The following is a 19,848-nucleotide window of genomic DNA, read 5'->3' as shown; positions in this document are numbered from 1 at the left end:
GAATGTCAAAATCCTGCTTATAGCATTATTTTGCATCACTGAATACCTGCAGATTTTGCTGTTCCACTACAGCCGCAGGCTGTAGCAGTATTGTCACTCTTAGATTTCTGTTGACTCTTAACTGTGATTTCAAATGCTGACCTGCCTGACTTATTTCTGGAGCAGGGCACCTTTCTGGTTGGCCAACCTTCTCCTCAAAGTTCTGGGAAGCAGCTGACGCCAGCATCTGTTGTTCAGGGCAATGTTGGAGTAGGAACATCTTCCACACAAGGACAAGCATTAAAAGTGATAACTGGACAGAAAACGGCTTTATTTACACAGGTAACTTGCAAACGATGTGTTTCTCTTACTGGTCAGCATTTTGACAGATAAAGTATAGGAACCACAATTGCACATTATGAGAGCTTCCCCTTTCGTAGTCAGTTTTGTCTTTGTACAGGTACAGTTATGGCTGCACTATGAAAGCATACGAAGGTGTACTTTTATACGTAGATATTGGACTACAGTTTTCCAGTGTTCTCAAAGTGGGTCATTTATAAGCTTAGGCTGCTAGTTTATAAATGTGCTCCAGGATTTCTTAAGGATAGAGTATTAAAGGAGTGAATACAGATAAATGTAAAAATGTGCTTAAATATGCGAACCTTAGAAATGAATCACCTGTTACATCTCTTAGAAATTTTTGGCCTTGGTCATCTTGAGATCACTCAAGAGACCTTTCTTTTCTGAATAGTCCCTGTGAAACTCAAACTCGCCAAGAGTTCCAGAAAACTGTCCAAAATTCTAAATCAGCAGGCTTTAAAAAACAAAACAAAACAAAAAAAAACCTCTCTACAGCTTGATAAATTTGAATTTGAGGTAGTAATTGTGTTCCAACTATTCTTGTCCTGTAATACCTCTTTCACTGAAAAAAGTATTTTTAAAATATTTCCCAGTAATATAAGAAGCATTCGTCTTGTTTTTTAAACAAGCAAACAAAAAACAACAGATACAGTATTGATATCGTTTATCCTATGCTGGATTTATTTTCCAAGGCTGCACCTGGTGGACAGGCATCACTGATGAAAATATCGGATGGGTCTCTGAAATCAGTGCCTGCCTCATCCCAGCTCTCCAAACCTGGTACCACTGTGCTGAGAGTATCAGGAGGTGTTATCACCACAGCTGCTGCTGCTCCTGCTGTGGCCCTTCCCACAAATGGGGTGGCACAGGTGAGAAACAACCTTGCCAACATTCTAGGAGATGATGTTTGCGCCCTACCCAGTATAATCCCCAAGAAAAGTTGACTTCTGCTTTATAATCTGTTAGTGGTTTTTCTTCCAGTCAGCATTGTTGGTTTATCTGCTTTTTAGTTGTTTTCTGGTTCTGTGTACAAAACTAACTCCTTTGCAGATTAGTTGCTTGTTGTTCTACGTAAACTATGTAAAGAAGCAAGGGAAGAAGGGAAACTTAAAACTTGCACTTCTTAGCTTTTAAAATTCAGGTAGACAGGAAAAGCTTTATCTGAAACAGCTTTTGTAGTCATACAGATTAGATTTTTGGACTACCTGGCTTTTAAACACCAAATCTGTCACTAGCACAAAAATTTGCAGAAGAATGTAAAATGACTGAAGATCTGCATCCAGTAGGCCAATGAAAGCTAACAGTAGTTAGAATGTAGATTGTTCCTCTGAAATCACAGACTCAGCAATGTTCAGTGCCCAATCTGTTGTGGATAGGCTTCATGGTGGACAAGGTTCTGACCGCATTCAACGGATGTCACTCCTCCCTACCCCTGAGGAGTCCTAACGGTGCAGCGTAGGAATGGGGGTGCTTTGCCATGGAGTGAGGTTGAAAGTAAATCATTTGTGTTCCTAGAGTGAGGGGGGCATGCAGCCACGTGTCCAGTTGGTACGTGTTGTCCACCAGGAGTGGAGATGGAGATCATGAGGTGTGGGGATGAGGCAGCAAAGAAGAAAGTGTTCATTGGGAGGCTTTCCCTGCCTTCCTGCTTCTGCCTATGGGGAGGCAAAGGTTTAAACAAGTTGAGAGTTGAGGCCATGCTTCCCTTAGAGAGCTGAACCCTGGCACACACAGCACATATTGGTGAAAATACTGAAATTTGCTTTAAATGCTACTTACTCTGTACAGCTCTCAGTGAAGCAGCCAGGACACCAGGATCTGCCTGGAGACTGAGCTGATAAGTGTCAAAGAGGTTGTGGCTAATGTGAGATACCTCATCTGGAGGTTTGCTTGCTGGAGTTAAGGGACCTAGCTCCAGGTACCATCGCAGCAGTTGTGGTGGCGGTTCCTGAGTGCACAATTTCATGTTATTTCTGCTTTAAGTAGTCTCCATTCTCTGTGTATCATATTGTTGTGTATCGTTGTATATGGGCTTTTTGATAAGTGCTTGTAAATTTCTTTCTTCTTAGTGATAGAAAAACAGAGTTTTGCTTTTTCTATTTCTAGATATTCTATCCTTGTGTTTATTGCTGAATCATCTGTGAAATTACAAAGAATGTTATCACTGTCTTCCTCTTTCATGCAGCAAATAGATAATGCAGGTTCCAGTTCTTCATCTTCTGGAGCTCCTACAGCAAAAACGTCTGGACAACAGCAAATCTGTGTAAACCAGAGCCAGTCTACTTCATCAGTAGTGAATAAGACTGCTACTTCCACTGTTGTAAGTGTTGCTTCTCTGGTGACTACACCAACGCCTGTGACTGGAAAAGCTGCAGTATCAGGTATTCTCCCTTCATGCCTTTCCTACAGAAAGTTAAGATTGTGTACAAGTTCTTTAGATGTCTTCACTGTGAAAGGAAGAATGTGGAAGCATCTGCCTTTATGAATGGGTGAAAGTAGAGTCATGCTTTCTAAAATGTAACTTATTAGGATAACTTTTGGCTTAGCCAAAGAGATGTGTAAATAATTTGGCACCCTAATACAGTGCGTTGACTGCATCTGATACAAGTAACAGTGCAAGTTGCCTACTGGTATTGGAGAGGGATTTTAGGTTTTCATGCCAAATCCTCTGCAGAGGATGCATTCTGCCTCTTCAAGGTATCAGAGGTACTATAAACTTGATTCATTTTGTGAAAGTGAACTGCCACTGAAGTTGGAGAAGTTGCATAAGCAGAATTTGGCTCTGAGACTTTGCATCTGCTCTTTTTGGCTTGGAAAAAGAGAGAGGTTTTGATTTAAGGTAAATGAACATTTTAAAGTCATAATCTGTTGAGTACAGCAAAGTGGATTTGATCTGGAATCTTTCAACTTAATAAAGATAGAGCAATAAAGAGGAATGCCTCTAGGTAGAGGGGTGTTTTCCTTATTCAGTTTTATAGTCTCTCAGTATATTTTGTATTACGGAGAGCAAATATAGCAGGTTTTATATTAGTATCGTGAGTTAACATTAGACATCTTCATTTTGACTTCTAATTTACCTGCTGGTATGTCAGACTCATTTGAAATGGCTCCTTACTAAGTGGAAACAAAACAAATAAGAAAAAGAGAAAGTAAAGTGACATGGAGCCAATCTAACAGTCTCTTTTTAAAGCAGCTCTTCTCATTTCTGTTGTACACAGTGTTCCAAACTCATCCTTTCTTCATCACACTGTGTTTTCCAAAGCTTGAAAATAAACAACACAAGCTGTTAAGACTGCTGCAATTCTGCAATAAGCAGTTGAGTATTTTCTTCTTTCCAAACAAAGCAGCAAGAGTTTTTGTTAGAAATATACCATTCCAAATAGCTTTCCAATTAAGGCTGCCATATATAAGAATATCATCTAGATATTTTTTTAAATCTGAGACACTGACTTCATTATTAAAAGCAAATTCAAGGATCCCAAAAGAAGCAATTGCTACAAAACATGTTATTTCAGTGCTGGAGGGGGAAATACTATGTTAGAATTCTTGAGATCTATATTTTTAAAGGCGACTTTTTGAAAAGAATCTCAAATCTTCCCGTTGTTTTGCAATGGGCAGTGTTGCCTCCTTGTCAGGCTAATAGGAATAGTTGCAAATGTCCCTTTTTACTTTCCTTGCAGTTTGGGTCCTTTGCCATGCTGTCCTGACACATCTTTGCATCACACAGTTGTGACATCCCCTAAGCCACACTTATAAATGATAACACCTTCTTGAAGTGTGAGAAACTGTTCTGGAAGGAAACTTGTGAAGCCCTGAACACTTAAATACTTGCTGAAGACTGACTGTCCCCAAAGAGAGCTTTGGTTTACTGTTTAACATCCCTAGAAGAGCTGTTTGGGGGCAGTGCATCAAAGAGGAAGCCAGCAGCCACTGAGCTTGAGCATTGTGGTGCTGCGTATTTGAGAAGGCTGGAGGCAGAAGAGAAGGTTTTGCCAAAATGTGTGGCATCAGATACTTAATTCTAAAAATGTATTATTTTTTTTTTAATTTAAATGGATCTTAAATATAAAGTTCTGTAATGTTTAAAAATGAACTAGGCTAGTCTTCTTGCCCAGTGTTCATTGTCTAACTGACCAGTGTTACATATCTTTCAAAACCAAGGGACATTTTCATCAGACCTTGCATGTCTGGTACTTGGAAGGCAGTTGTTTCTTAAACAATAGTAATGGATTGTAAGGGGAACAGAAACTTTCTTGAAACAAATTGTGAATATAAAATTACCACTGCAAAACTAAGAAGTGTGTTTGCAGTTTTCTGAAACAAAAGCTGAATAAAAGTTTATTCAGTCAAAGTATTAAATAAAATTATATAGGAAATAGCCAGTTTACTAATAAAAATGATAAGCCTAGTCCCATATCACAGTGTTAGAGTCCTGGTTCTGGTGGTTTGGAATGTCATCACTGTAGAGGTGGGAGCTGGGGGAACAGGAGATGAATGCTCCTCACCCACTGCCCTGTGGTTCAGCTTGGAGCCATATTGGCTTCCATCAAAGTCACTGGGTGCTGCCACTGTTAATGTTGTTAATATCACAATGTCCTGCCTGTTCTTCTAGGCTTAACTAAAATCAGTTATTTAACTCAGTCCCCCCCTTAATGTGCTTCATAGCTTGATCAGCCATCCTTATGGATGCATGCATTGAGTGCTTGTAACAGAAAGACATGGGACACTCAGCTCAGGTATATTCTTTGTCAGACTGGCTGCACAGGTTTGGGTTCATCATTTAGTTAAAGCATGGTTGATTTTGCTCTGCTAACTGCAGTGGGTGCTGCCAAGCTGAGCTGCAGAGGTGAGAGGGGCTGTGTAAGTAGGACAGCTGTCATTCACTGGCTTACCAGATGCTTGAGGAAAGGAGAGGAGAGCTGCGAGTCATGCTCTAAGTGCTTTTGTCTTGTTCTGTTAAGAGTGTTTTACTCTTCATTTGAGAGGTTTGTTTTCCATCAACTTTTGCTTAAGATTACTTAAGTAATTGGGAACTTGCTTCACAAACGTCAGAGTGCTGTGCAGCATATAATGCATCTCAGTACTTCAGCAGTCATCCATGTCAGTAAAAATTTAACAGGCAGTTCACTGACCTGTGGCTTGGTAAGATGGTCACAGTGGTACCTTACGTGCCATCCTACTTCAGTCAGAAAGGGAGAGAAATAACTGGAGATAAACAAAATGGTGTGTTTTATTTAACATTTTGTCTTCCATTCTTCTTGCAGGGTTGCTAAAAATCCACTCAAATCAGTCTAGTCCACAGCAGGCTGTTCTGACAGTTCCCAGCCAGCTTAAACAGCTCGGTGTAAACACAGCTTCTGGAGGTGTTCAGACTATACTCATGCCTATGAACAAAGGTAAAGGGCAGAGGAGGATGACAGATGGTGTTTGAAAATCCCCTTTGACACAGGGTAGCTCTTCGTCACTGTTGGCATACCTGGTCCAAAGGTTAGAGATAGAAGAAAATGTAGCAAGGAAATTCATCCCTAAACTTTGTGTTGCAAACAGTTTATTGCTTCTGAATATGGTTATATGCCAAAGTTTGATTTTTATTTTTTTTTAATTTGTTGTCCTTTTTATTTCCTCTCCAGTAATACAGTCACTTTCTACCAGCAAAGTTGCAGCTGTTACAGCTGTCACATCAGCAAGTACAGTTGTCCCGAGTCCCTCTACAGCATCCGTTACTAAAGGTAACAAGAAATTTCTCTGTAAGATATAAGTACTAGAAATATGCCAGTGCTGCCTTATGCAAGTGGTCTGACTCTGAAATTAGACCTTGTGACTGTGGGTTCCTTTATTTCTGTTGTTAGCAGGGTTTGAATTAATTTACAATGACATCTGGGGACTGGGAAATTTACAGTGACTTTCCCCTCAACAAAGCCGAAAGCATAGGCAAGTACAGAGAGGAAAGAGAATATTCTGAAAAACTACTATTGAGTACTATAAACATCCATCATTTCAATCCATCATTGCAGAAAAGCACAGAGCAGCATGTATTTAATCACAGTCACTGCTGTCCTCAAAATAGTGACTGAAAGTCCAATTCTTGCAGAATTGCTATGTGTCTTTCCCCTCCCAGCTGAATGACCAGACTGCCTGGCTGTCTGGTCATTCAGCTGGGAACATCTCCTGCTCCTGCCTTGGCAGCATTCTGTCCTAGATGTGAGAGCTCACTGGTGACAATTTGAAATCCCACTAGTAGCTAAAATTGTTATTAGCTTTCTGTCCAGCTCTTCGTTTAAAGGCCAGCATACATTTTTAAGCAGTTCAGTTTAGGTCATGCAGTCATATGCAAAACATCGGCAATTGATGATGTGCATATATATTTTCTAAAAGGGATATCATCATGAGCTTTGGAGGGGGAGCTGGATATGTTCTGGTGGCATTCCTGCAGTATAGATGAAGCTTATGTTCTTCACAAGGTCAGGTTTGTTCACGTTTAAAGGAGAATGCAAACAATAAATTCAGTGATGTTATTTAATATGTTAGACACTTAGTCTTATTGGAGTCTTACTCAAGACATTATTTATCAAGCTGACGGGTGCTCTTCCTTTTGAAACGTGTTCTGTTTCTTTGAAGTTAAGATGGAGCCTGATTCAACGGGACAGAACTGCAGCTCTGTGGGTACTCAAGAAGGTCAAGCAGCAGTAAAAACAGAAGAGAGTTCAGAACTTGGGAATTACGTTATCAAGTAATTGTTCATTTCTTTGTAAAGATTTCTGGTCTTTGAAACTCCAGGGGAGTTGGAGGAGACTCTAGGGATGTATGCAGCATTGTTAAAAGTTTGACTCAGAAATACAATGTAAAATCTTCTGTTACATACAGCCTTGTATCAGTGCTTATCCTGTTGGATGGTGTTTGTTTCAGGCAGTGCTGCAAGTCTTCCATAATGGATTTGTATTCAGGGCTCCTGGAAAGGGGAGGGGGGCAGAGAGGGAAATAAATAATTGTAGTTGTTTTGGGGTTTGCTAAAATCTCAAGGTGCTAAGATATCTTTATCATCCAACACTTGGACAATACCCATTGTCACTGTGTGTTTTTACTGATGTCAAACTGTACACCGTGAAATTCAGATTTAAAAGGGAGCATCTGAAATAAGTTGAACTGTCTCTCTTCTTTCCTCTCTAGTCTTCATAAGAACATATACTTCTGTAATTACTTAATATGACAGCTTCTCAGTTCAGAATTGGAATTGGATGATAAATATCATCGGAGTATTTGTTCACTGGATTCTGTGAAGCCCAGTGTCTTATTTGTGATGCTCTTGGAAGTACTTTTCAGTGGTATTTCACCAGAACTCAGTTTGCAAATTTTTGTCTGGAAGTTTCTTGTAATGCATAGGATGTCCTTCTGCTCTTGATTCTTCAGTGGCATATTTCCCCATCTCCATGTTTTGAAAAATGTTGTCTTGATACATCCCTGTAAACATTATCCTGATGGAAGGTGTGTGTAGCAGACAGGAATAAATATCAAGTCACTACACAATGGAAATTGTCTTTGTTGCAACTGTATGAAGGATGGCCAGAAATGTACTTTCCATCAGTTAAACAGTACGACTGGTTAAGTGAGATTTACCTCAACTCCCATTAGCACAAGTTTTAATGTTAAAGCGAAAGTGCTGGCATCAAATGAGCCACTGAATGCAACCTTTCTCTATAACAGGAACCTCTCCTTCTTACAGAATTTTAGGAGATAGTCAGCTGATGAGCAGCAGCAGGGACTATAAAGCTTCCCATGCAGTATCCCATGTTCCTACTCTGGGACAGCCTGCACTAATAGGTGCTTCTTACCCCTCAAAAAAACCTTCAGTCTTCGGTTTGTTCAGCTTGACAAATGCAGCTTCACATGTGGATGCTTCAGCAAGAGGAAGGGCTGCTTGAAATACCTTCTCCAAACTGGAGCATAACGGTTTATCCTCACACTATTACTGCTGTAATGCTTGGGATCTAGGGGCATTAAACCATGTAGCAATTTTGAAACTTTGTGCGTCTGATTTATTACTTCCAACAGTATTCTTTATTGTGATTCTCTTTATCCTTTGCAGCATCGAGTATTTGGAGAACATCCAGCAGCTCTTAACAGCAATAGTGAAGAAGGTTCCATTAATTGCTGAAAAAAGTAAGCAGTGCATGAAAAGGCTTTGCTTTGTATTTTCAGTGTATCAACAGAATGCCTCGCGTACTCTGTAGCTGAAAAATTAATGAAAAACAGAACGAAATGAAGCCATTCTCCTAGAGAGATTACTCCGTGGGTTATTCTAAAGACACTTAAAATTAGGTCCTTCCAATAGAGCCAAGTATGCTGTAAGCAGTTAACTTTTTCAATTACAAATAGATTGTATTTCTTGGCATAATGGTTGCGAGTAGGTCCTCATTTTCCCTGGTTTTCTCCTTAGTAGATGTGCTATTTTTTTAATGCCTGGGTTTCAGAGATACTTGCAAATACAATAACAGTTCAATATTGGAATGCATTTTTTTTTTTATATCTTTCTCTCTGTCTTCCAAAGGAAGAGAGTTTGACCAATAAGACAGACTGAGAGGTCTACATCATTACAGTTCAGGGACAGGAGAGAAAACTTAAAACAGTCTATAGTCACTGATGTCTGGGTACCCTGACCAAGAATGATGCTGTTTCAGCATCCAAAGAACATCGGGTGCTGCACACCTCTGTGGTGTTCTCCGAGTGAGTGAGCACAACATTTGTGTGGCCCTTGAACCTAAAAGCAGAAATGCATTTCCTCCTTCCTCCTCACTAGACAACATTGTAAGCAGGGTGTACTTTATTTCACCTACTAAAATTTAATACTGTTTTTGTCTTTGTGTTTTCTAGGTGAAGATGCAAGCTCTTTTTGTGCCAGTTCAGTGGAACAGTACTACAGTTGGAATATTGGGAAGAGGAGGGCAGCTGAGGTAATCTTCTCCTTTGTTTTATAAGCAGTCATTAGGGACATGAGAGAGGTTTCTGAATTACAGAACCTGCCTTGTTGTTGGTTGTTCTTGTTTTCTGAAGCAGCCTGTTGTATTTTAAATGGAAGCATTCCTTACCACAAGACACACTAATTTCTGCTCAGCTAATGATCCAGTTTATTGTTTGGAGCCTTTCTCAGACAGAAGGGACTCTAAAGGTCACTTTTCAGTTGAATCAAAGTTAGATGCTTCTGGAACATTTTAAAAATCAGAATTTTTGCAAACTGTCCTGTTAACACTTGGTCCTCATCATTCCTCTATGGCATTGTATGGTCTTGTGAATTTTCTGCAATACAATATACTTTGTCCATGTTTTTGTAGGATTGTGACTGTTTTCTGTAGGAAGAGCATTCAGAGTACTAGTACTGAAATACTATGTCATAGCTTGTCTGTTCACCAAAGATAAATAATTCAGTTAATCCGGATCTTTTTGTGTTCTGGTTGTTATATTTCCTTGTGTTTCTTAACAATTTTATCACCTTGCCATGGACTTTTACAAGGAAGATTGTAAAACTGATTAAGTCTGTTGTCACCAACATAAGTGAAAAAAGACTTTAGCCAAAACTTTAAGAAGCATCTTTTGCTCTAGTGGATTTTTTGCATCTTAAGATGTTATTTGGAAGAGGAAACAGTTCAAGTCAAGGCAAGTGTGTCTGGGCTCCTGTATATTGCTCTTTCTTGAGGTTTTCATTGCTTGAGAGAGAGTTTAAATGATCTGCCCAGAACTGCCAAAGATAACAGGATTAGGACCATCTCCCACATTTTTATTTTTTATTTTTTTTTACCTCGTCATTCTGACCTCTGAGAAAATCATGTTTCTTTTGTTTTCCTTGCAACCTGCATTGTTGTTCTAGGTCGTATCTAGCCTTAAACTCTTCAGCCAATGTGACGAGCTTTTTCTCTTTGGTTTGTCACAGTGGCAACGAGCAATGACAGTGAAGAAGATCCTTCAAGAAATCATAGAGAAGTACCCCAGGTTTCACAACATTACGCCCCTGAAAACAAAGCATGTGGTGCAGTGGTGTCGATGCCATGGCTACACTCCACCTGACCCTGAGACCTTGCGAAATGATGAAGACTCGATTGAGGATGTGCTGACACAGATAGACAGCGAGCCAGGTGAGCAAGCAGGGACAGAAAACTCCTTTTTGCCAAAGGCACTGTTGATTAAATTGTCTCAAGAATGGGTATGCTTCTCCATGTGCTGCCTCTTTAGGAAAGGTTTTTTTTTTTGTTTTTTTTTTTTTTTTTACTTAATTCAGTCTGGAATAACAGATATTGAAGACCCTAAAAGCAAGCATACAAGTGAAACTGTCTCTCGTGTCTACAAATACTGATGCTCTGTGGGGCCTCTTCTGGGTTTCATTGTGCTTTGGGGCCCCTGGAGGCCCTGTGTAGGTATTTGTTATGAGAGATGATTCCAGATCTGCAATGCAATCATTTATAAGTGGGTACAGAAGGTCATTATTGGGTAAGCTTAGCCTCTGTTCAAAGACTTACTGTGCAAACAGAGTGAATGAGCTTCAAGTACAAAAGATTGTCTGGCAACAGCAGCGTGGAGCACATTGGGGGTTAACTTACCTCCAGAAGTGAAGTGAATTGGCATACATGAAGCTTCATGTGGTGGTAATACAGCTGCTGCATTAGTCCACTAGGCTTAGCTCTGGGATCTCCGCAGTCCATTGGAGAATATATTAAACATTCATCTTTTAGTTTCATCCATTCTTTTCAGTGAAGCTCCCTTGTTTCACCTTCAGATAATCCTTTTCCCAAAGTTGAATGTTACTCCGTCCTGATTGTACTTGAAGTCCTTGTATTTCACAGAAGTTTGTGATTAGTCTTTGCTAAGCCTGGTCCTGCACTGCAGTTGTTCAAGGAAGCATATATCTACCTTTTAATCTTTCTGTCTAAATAACTAGGTTTGTGTTTATCTTTGAAGAAAACAATCTATTATGCTTAGCTTTTCATAAAAGGTTTTTTCTGGTTCATGCTGATCATGCAGAGAAGAGGTTACCCTTTTGTAATTCTATTGGGAATCTGTCTTCTGATTTTTTTTATTTTTTTTAAAACAAAACCAACAAAAAACCATAACACTCATATAATACTCATCACAGCGTAAAAGGTGAGTTAGTGTTAAATGGTGCCTACATAGTAAAACTTCACATCTCCAAGCAAGTTGAAGAGCATCAGACTGCCTTGCATAGCCAGTTGACAAAAAACTTCTGTAAGAATGTTTAGGAGCCTGGTTTTGTTTGGAGTACAGCCTTCTTGATCGGTGTAGGGGCAGATGAGATAAATAAAGACACAATTAGAAGTCTCTCGGTGACTGTTAGTGTTTCTGTTCATCCATATGTTTGGTAGAAACTGCAAAAATAGCTTCCAATTACCTCAATTTCTTGCCATATTTTGGGTATGCATCTGTTTGTAAGCAGCTTTCCATAATCTATCATTTGTTTAATTGATTGCTTCTTTTTTAGAATGCCCATCATCTTATAGCAGTGGTGAGGATCTGTGCCGAAAACTAGAGGAGCTACAGCAATTTCTGAAACGAGAACCAGAACATGAAGAGGAAGTAGATGTTCTCAACTTTAGTGAGCCATTAAAAATAAACATTAAAAAAGAACAGGAGGAGAAGCAAGAGGAGATGAAGTTCTATTTGTCTTCCTTGCCTGCATCAGAATTTGTGAGGGACACAGCAGAGAAGGTAATAAGTGAATCATAAAGCTAGTATGAGTTGCTGCTCAGTTGTGGCCTTACATTCATTTAGTTGCCTTTCTTTCATCTGTATGGGCCTCTGGATGCTTTATTAAGGTTTCTATAAGTGGCCTGGATAAATCTGACCTTCTGGTTCATGATGCTCAGCTGGCCAGTGCTGGCAGAAGTGAAGCATGCCAGCTGCTGGGAGGTCACTTCAGAGAAGCTGTGTTGCCAAGCTTAGCACCAGAAAAATTGGTCTGGAAAGCCAGAAGCAAGGGGAAGTAAGGGAAAAGAAGCACTGGCATGGAATGCATCCTGTCCTATCTTGTGAAAGATCTGGGCTTGTTGCCTGGACTGATGCTGATCCTGGAAAGGGGGATGCACTAAAGTTAAGATCCCAGCAAACTTCTCTACTGTTTGGTCATTCCCCTGCACCCACCAACTCAAACTAGGGCAGAAGAAAGGGAGGGAGTGGTCTTCTTCACAGCAGCAGGAAGGAAAGAGAGGAGGTGGCTTATTCAGGTTGTAGGAAAAGGTGCTTTCCACTGAGAGAGAGAAGCAGCAGGAGGGTTTCCTTGCAGCAGCTGAGAGGAAAAAGAAGCATATCTGTCCGCCTCAGATGTTGATATCAAGGCACGAAACTTTGGTTTGCAGTATATCCAGTCTCTTCCTACATGTGTGGGAAGGGCACAGGCGTGATGGGAGTGGAACTGGGGGCTGAAACTCTTTCGTTGCAGACATTTTGTGCCAGAAGTAGTTTAAAGCTGTTTCAGTTGTCATAAGTGCAGGGAAGATTATGAACACATGGACTGAATATATCTTCAGTTTTAAAATGGAGCTTCTGTTTGTAACCCAAAATACCTAATACAACTTTTTCTTTCTGGACTCCCTGCAACAAAAATGAAAATCTGCTTTTTTTTTGTTTGTTTTTGTTTGAGAGGCGTTTCTGCAGGCTACTGTAATGTTCAAGCTTCATTTTCTCCAGAATTCTTTTAAATGAGGCGTGAGATTATATTGCCTGAAAATTCTGCACAGCCTGCTTGCTTGTTTTTTAAATACCCTTTATAATAGATTGTTTCTATTATACCAGTGCCATCTCATCTGTAGCAAAACGTGGGTTGTGCTACTTGATGTACTAGTTCTTTTTCCCTCTTATATCTTATAGATTGGGATTTCTTTTCAGCCTGCTGAGGTACAAAAGAATGTTTATGCATCAGTAATAGAAGATATGATTTTAAAGGTAAGGAATCACTTTACAATAAGAAATTTTCTACAAATGTATTAAGCCTGTAAGGTAGGGGGAAAAAAAGATGTATTATCCGTAGTAACACGCATTTATGAAATCAGGAGATGCAGATTCTGATGTCAATATAATGTGTGTATAGAAGGATATATAGCTGGATGCAGAGAGTTGTGTATTTCTGTGTGTGTAGTTCCAGCTTCTTAATCATTTGTTGGCTTGAACACAGGGTGCTGATTTGCACGTCCTGACTTGCAGTAAGATACTGGCCCCTCTTTAACTTACAAAGTACCATCTTGTTTGCCCTACATTTTGGAATTGTAGGGGGAAAATCTGCTAAAGGTCAATAAGACTTTATTATTTTATGGGAGGATTAACTTTTTCCATAAATACCATTGAGTTGCTTTCTGCCTGAGTTGTCTCTACTGGGAGACTGCTGAATTCCTGAAGTCAGTAGCAATTCTCCGTTGTGTAAGAAATTATTCATCTGTCATTCAGCTTTGTAAAAGCAGAAAATCTTTCTTACCAAAGCTTTGAACAGCATGGAATTGGAGTTCTCAAGTTTGGACTGAAGGCTAATACAGATTATTTTTAGCAGTGCTCTGTTGTATTTCAAGCCAAAGATGATTTTTAGGTTGTTTATGCAACAGGGTTGTTTTTTTGTTGTTGTTGTTTGTTTGTTTGTTTTTACAGTTTATACAGTCTGCTGTAGATCATTTTTATAAAGTTAATCAATTCCAGGTTATATGTATACTTGCATGCACACTTCTCCTGTACTGTCACTTACTGTACTTGAAGTCAGATATATCTATATCTGGTTTTAGATACAGATTATAATCATCAGATTGCTCTAGTATAATTGATGAGTATTACCAGCTTTCCTGAGTAAAAAATCCCAGAATCTTCTGCTGTAGTTTTGATATAGGCTCAGAAAGCTGAGAGCCCTAACTGACTTTTATTTGAACCTTGATTAAACCGGCATGTGGGGCATACAGCTGCTGTGCATCTGTTGTCTAGGAGGGGAAGTTTTTGTGTGTCTTGATGCAAACCTGGTGGGCCCTGGCTAACAAGCATATACCAAGTATCAGGAGAACATCTGGCATCTGCCACTTACCAACAAGCTCTAGCATGTGAGGCTGCGCCCTAAAATGCTCTTGGAAACGCACCTGAGATGTGCAGATGGGTGCACATTGCATCCATCCATCCTGCAGCACGTGTGCTCTGTGGGTCCAGAGAGAAACCAGACTGGGCAGTTGTAGTCATGGGCTGTGTGTATCCATAGGCCTCTTTCTGTTAAACATATACTCAGTTTTTATCACTGGGCTAATAAAAGTCACTTGTGCATCTTGAACTGCCTGTCCCCTGCTAATTTAATACAGGACTGAAGTGAGTCAGATTTTCAGATGCTCAGTTACACTGATAATCTGGTGAGTAGCATGCTGCTTTCCTCTTTTTATAATGCTGTCACCCAATGTTGCCTTTTGTCACAGGCCACTGAACAGCTTATGAGTGATATCCTACGGCAAGCCCTGGCAGTGGCGTACCAGACAGCTCCTCACAACAGGTACAGCACTCAAACTACTTATGCCAGCACTAAGGGCTGAAGTACTTGAGGGGTTCAGTACTTTTGTGGGGTTCAGACCATGTGAGCAAGGGGTTTCCAGATGATATGGGGTAGTGTGTGTGCGTGAACTGCAGGGGTTTGTCATCTCCTAGCTCCATAGTAGCAAATTAGTGGAAACACAGACATTAAAAACTGAGGCAGGACTGCTGGTGTTGCCATGCTCAGAGGCAAATAACTTGTTTTAGCAGAGCCCTATTGGAAGAACCTTCTCTCATGCAGTTCAGGTCACCATGTAGACAACTTACCTGTGGCCCACCAGTACTTCAGCAACCTCAATATTCTGTATTTTACTGATACACTCTTCTAGCTCAGATACTGAGTGATTTAATGGTAGCCATGGGACCACATTTGATTTGTGTTTGGCAACATGAAATTGAAAAAAAGTAAGACCATGAGAAAATGGACAGTTTAAGTATTACCTAGATACACTATATAAATATAAGATCTATAATGTAACTGTGCACACAGAGTTTGTGCTACAGAAGCTCAAGAATTAATACTTCAGCACTTCCTTTTACTGTGCCAGCACCCAAAATGTTTCCCCTGGTCATTTGAGTGGTTCTTTTGTGCTGTGATGTTTTAATGGTTGTTTTTTTTTGGTGTGTGTGTTGCTCTAACCACATGCTCTTTTATCCTGTTTTTGATTTTTATTATTTTTTCTCCCTGTTAGTAAATTGAATGACTTGCTGCTTTATGGGCATGTCTTTTTCTGTGTTATAAAAACACTCTGATGCATTCCCTGCAGGACTCCAAGAGAGATCACAGTGATGAATATTCACAAAGCCATCTGTAACATTCCCTTTCTTGACTTCCTCACAAACAAGCATATGAAGATACTAAATGAGGAACAATGAAAAAGAGCAGAGAAGATGCTACAGGAAAGGTGGATGTACGACTGAAGCTGGGATGACAAATCCAGGATTTCTGTAGGACACTCTTACATACGTTTATAACATTGGGCTACTAGATTGTTACCTCCAATTAAAGATGCACCTTAATGCAACAAAATGATGCTCTGTTCCAAATCAAGTTGTTAAATGTCAGTGTTTACTTGGTATGTGTATGTTCAGTGGCTGAACAAACATTGTCAGTTTGTGTCAAGTTGCTAGCTACGAGAGGCTCCAGTGTCCTGGTCCCCTTATGACAGCTGTATTGATGAGATTGAACATTTTCCTAGAAACGAAATTAAGCTTTCTGATGCAGTCTACATACCATTTGGTTTTCCATGCAGTGGGCAGAACAGTTGCTTTGGCACTCAGAATATGAGAAAAGTCAAATTCAGTTTTTATAGGTGGGTTGTTTGAGTAGATGGGTTAAGTAGATGGTCAGGTTTGGGTGCAGGGGAGCAGAAGGTTGCTGGCTGCACCAAATTCTGCCAGTTCTGTTTGACTGTCATGTATGTGGCTGAGAACACAGCTAAGGGGGCTTGTTTGGTTATTCAGCTACGTGCAACCTAACCAAATTACTGATGCTTCTTTAGAGGAGGTGTCAGATCTCACCTTTCTCAGTCACCACAGAATGGGTAGACTGGCATGTGCTCAGTCAAGACAAGTAAACCGTGGTCAGGCTTTGTAGGAGTTGTCTGGCCACTTCTGCACAAGAAAAGAGAAGAACATGGACAGTATTCAGTGTCTGTGGGCTTGGACTGGCTGAAATCCTGTGTTTGCCCAACAAGTGCCTCTCTAGGCTGCCAGAAGTTTTGGAGTGTTACACTGGAAGGCCAGTGACCAGCTCTGTTGTACAAGTCATAGTGTTTTAACAGCGTTCTCTTAATCATCACTTTGGATTCGGAAGTGCCACTTCAGCTAAAGCTCTGCTGAACACACAGAGGCCTGATAGGATAAAAAAACCCAGATGTTTGTTGCTTGTGGTGACCTCCTCTGATATCCTGACTGCGGGAGGAAATTCTGCTACTAACCCCAGCGCTTACCTGTCTTGGGAACATTGGTGTAGGAGAAATGTCTGTAGTCTGGCTATCAACACGTTTCTGAAGAAGGCTTCAATAACAAGACCCTGACCACCACCCCGTCTACTACCCCACAGTCCTGCCCCATGGGTGCTTGCGAGTAGTGCGAATGAGCCATGGCAAAGTCGGATGGGACCCCTGTTGGACTTTCATGCTTTCAGGCATGTGAGGCAGCGCTGTCAAGCAGGTGGAGCATGGGTCAAATAGCCAGAGCCTCCATTGCGCTGATCTCAGCTGGGTCGCTGATCTGCATGGCCTTTGATTTAATCACTCTGTGCCTCAGTTTCCCCATCTCTGAGTATGGGGAGCAGGATACCTACCTCACAGGGGTGTACTGAGGCCTCTCACTCTTGTTGGTGCCGTGCTTTGGCAATACGAAGCCTTTTATAAACATTAAACTGCAGTTATCTTTCCTGGTCTGGGATAGGAACAGAAATCTTCAAAATGTCATCTTTTGGTGCTTTTTTTGGGCTAGAAGACAGGTGATGATAACTCTAGCTGTGTGCAGGAACAGTGGAAGATGGTTCACATAGAGGGTGATTAAAAGCCTCAAGGAGAGCTGACTTAAGTTGAATGCAGTTCTTGATCTGCAGAAGATACTGCGTACCTTAGATGAGATACTGCCTTTCTTCTCCATCTGGAATAAAACCAGGGTCTGCAGATAAGCCCCTCTTAGTTCATGAGAGCTGACGGGGTGTTGCAGTTAGCTTGAATACAAGTGGCAGAACCTGGTCCTTGAATCTATGAAATGAGACTGATGGATGAAATCCAAAGAACATTCAGAGAAGGATTTAGATGCCCCCTATACAGGACATTTCAGATGCTCTGAATTCAAAAGATAATCCTGGCTTTTTCAAGTGAGCCTGAGGCAGGACTGCCTGCACAGGAAAAGTGCACAGCGTAGCCCTGATGTTAGTTTTCAGGTGGAGGTCAGCATGGAGGAGTTGAACATGGATTATGTCCCAGTTCAGCAGGGAGGAATCCAGGTAACTGGGGAGCTACTGGCCCCACGCTGTCTGCAGGCTGTTGAAAGCTCCAAGTACATGGTGCGTTCAGGCCCCCCTGTATGCAGCTTTTATAAAAGAGGCCATTTCTGAGTTATCTGTCACTATTGCTATGACAGCCTGCAGGTTGTGTGGGAACAGCCTTTTGGGCAAACTCAGTTCTGCTAGGATCTTCTGTGATGATACACATTTTCAGCCCCCGTCTTCTTGTGGGCTGAGTTTCTGGGATTTCAATGTGCCCAGAGCAGTTTTTCAGAATGCAGGAGCTTTTACATGTATTTGGGTATCCGTTTGCAAGCTGTGGCTTCCTTGCCTGTGTCCAGGTTGTGGAGTCTCCTCTGGAGATAATCAAAACCCACCTGGATGCCATCCTGAGCAATGTGCTCTAGGTGACCCTGCTTGGCAGGGGGGTTGGACTGGGTGATCTCCAGAGGCCCCTTCCAACCTCGGCTGTTCTGTGATTCTGTCCTACTTTTCCATGAGGAACGGTTTTTCAGAATTGGAGTCCTGAAGCAGGCAGGTGGGTGCCTGTTGTTCCTAATGGTGTTCTTGTGGTGGAGATCTGCTGATAACATTTCCTAGCAACCACAGGTTATTCTCCTAGGAGATGCTGTATTAATAATACATAAAGTTTGCTGAAGAAAAATAAAAATCTGTTAAAAGCAGATAGAAAATAACACATTTGTTATAGTCCTTCAGACGTAGGAAATGTTTGCAACGCATCCTTTGATTTTTTTTTTTTTTAAGTGGTGGGAGAAAAATCTGTCAGCGAGATGTTCCTGTGAGAATTGGCTTGGAGATGAGCGAGGTGGTGGAATTGCTCACGCCTGCTCAGGTGCGTGCCGAAACGTTGCGGTGTATTTCTCTGTAAAGAGTCTTAATACGAGTTACAGATCTCTTTACAAATATTGCCCCTCTTTGTAACGCCGAGTGTTTAAATCCTTTGTGTTATCTGTATTATACTGTATAATTGTGTAAGATACGTATGTTTACAATAAATCCTTTTATTAGCTGTGATAGGATTGTCTGACTGTCGCCTGCCACTCAAAGCAAGTTCCTCAGAATTCACAAAAATAAGTGTTGTTTTGTTTAATGCTTTAGTTCTGGATAACATCTGGTGGAATCTGTTCAGGCACTGGGAACACTTCTTGCTCTTCCTTTCCCTTCTCTCCTGCCCCCACTGTCCCCTCATGGCGGCCCGGCTGGGGCTGCTCCTGTCAGCAGAACCGGCCAGAACCCGTCCGAACCGGCCCCACCCGGGTCAGGGCAGCGCCGCCCTCTCCTCACAGAGCCCCTGCTGGTGCCTGGGCACCGCCACCTCATACAAAAAGGGCTGGAGAAAAGGAAGACAAGGGGATTTCTCAGTTTTCCTCAGATTGCAGGGGTTGACTGTGAGTAGACTTCACACTCAGTTGTCTTTCGGGATGCTGCAAAACTTGTTGTTTGTACTAAATCCCATACAAGCGGCCTCCTCAGTGTGAGTGTAGGCTTTTGCACTGCCAGAGCCAGGACCGGCCGACAGAGGCTGACAAAGCGCTGTGGGCTGGCTCCTTGACGCCAATCCCCTTTGGGATCCTGATGCCTCCCTTGGTGCATTGTGGCAGCCCTGTCCTCGCATTCATAACCTACGCGAAAGAATGGCAATGTGGAAAGTGGAAATGTAATTGTGTAGAGCTCCTCCCACAGGTGTGCATTTATCCTGCTTCCTCGTGCTCCACCAGCCAGCCCTTGTAGCGAGAAGGGGCTCTGCCAAGCAGCAGCTATCCGGCTCTGATCTGTAGGCATGTGTGTATCCTGCTCTGGTCCTTCCCCACTGGCAAAGGCCTGAGAACATCGGGCTGACCTGTAATGGGGTGCCCAGAAGAAACTGAACCATCTGCTCAAGGAGATGAGGTCCTTGGCACAGGAGAGCCTGCACCACCCAGAGCAAGGGATCGTCTGTCCATTCTGTGCCACCTCTGCCCTGAAAGCAC

The 19,848-nt window shown here is 41.5% G+C and overlaps 1 protein-coding gene across 8 annotated transcripts in view; it reads left to right on the top strand.

The window, feature by feature from the left end:
- Positions 1-18,892, top strand: part of YEATS2 (YEATS domain containing 2) — a 48,478-nt gene extending 29,586 nt beyond the window's left edge. For 3 of the 8 annotated variants that reach the window (XM_027464302.3, XM_027464301.3, XM_027464299.3), the window contains 13 exons: positions 166-321; positions 1,032-1,208; positions 2,525-2,720; positions 5,604-5,735; positions 5,970-6,068; positions 6,958-7,069; positions 8,423-8,496; positions 9,208-9,287; positions 10,262-10,463; positions 11,822-12,048; positions 13,207-13,281; positions 14,772-14,845; positions 15,651-18,892. In XM_027464302.3, coding sequence (XP_027320103.1) covers positions 166-321; positions 1,032-1,208; positions 2,525-2,720; positions 5,604-5,735; positions 5,970-6,068; positions 6,958-7,069; positions 8,423-8,496; positions 9,208-9,287; positions 10,262-10,463; positions 11,822-12,048; positions 13,207-13,281; positions 14,772-14,845; positions 15,651-15,759 — 1,713 coding nt within the window. In that variant the 3' untranslated portion in view covers positions 15,760-18,892. Of the gene's footprint in view, positions 1-165; positions 322-1,031; positions 1,209-2,524; positions 2,721-5,603; positions 5,736-5,969; positions 6,069-6,714; positions 6,766-6,957; positions 7,070-8,422; positions 8,497-9,207; positions 9,288-10,261; positions 10,464-11,821; positions 12,049-13,206; positions 13,282-14,771; positions 14,846-15,650 lie in introns of those variants that run through there. The other 5 variants (XR_003499117.3, XM_027464300.3, XR_003499118.3 and 2 more) reach the window with 5 other exon arrangements.
- Positions 18,893-19,848: the final 956 nt, after the last annotated feature.

The sequence above is a fragment of the Anas platyrhynchos genome, chromosome 9, assembly GCF_047663525.1.
Source record: "Anas platyrhynchos isolate ZD024472 breed Pekin duck chromosome 9, IASCAAS_PekinDuck_T2T, whole genome shotgun sequence".
Lineage (NCBI taxonomy): Eukaryota > Metazoa > Chordata > Aves > Anseriformes > Anatidae > Anas > Anas platyrhynchos.
The sequence above is the reverse complement of the archived record's forward strand: the minus strand, read 5'-3'. Positions and strand labels throughout refer to the sequence as shown.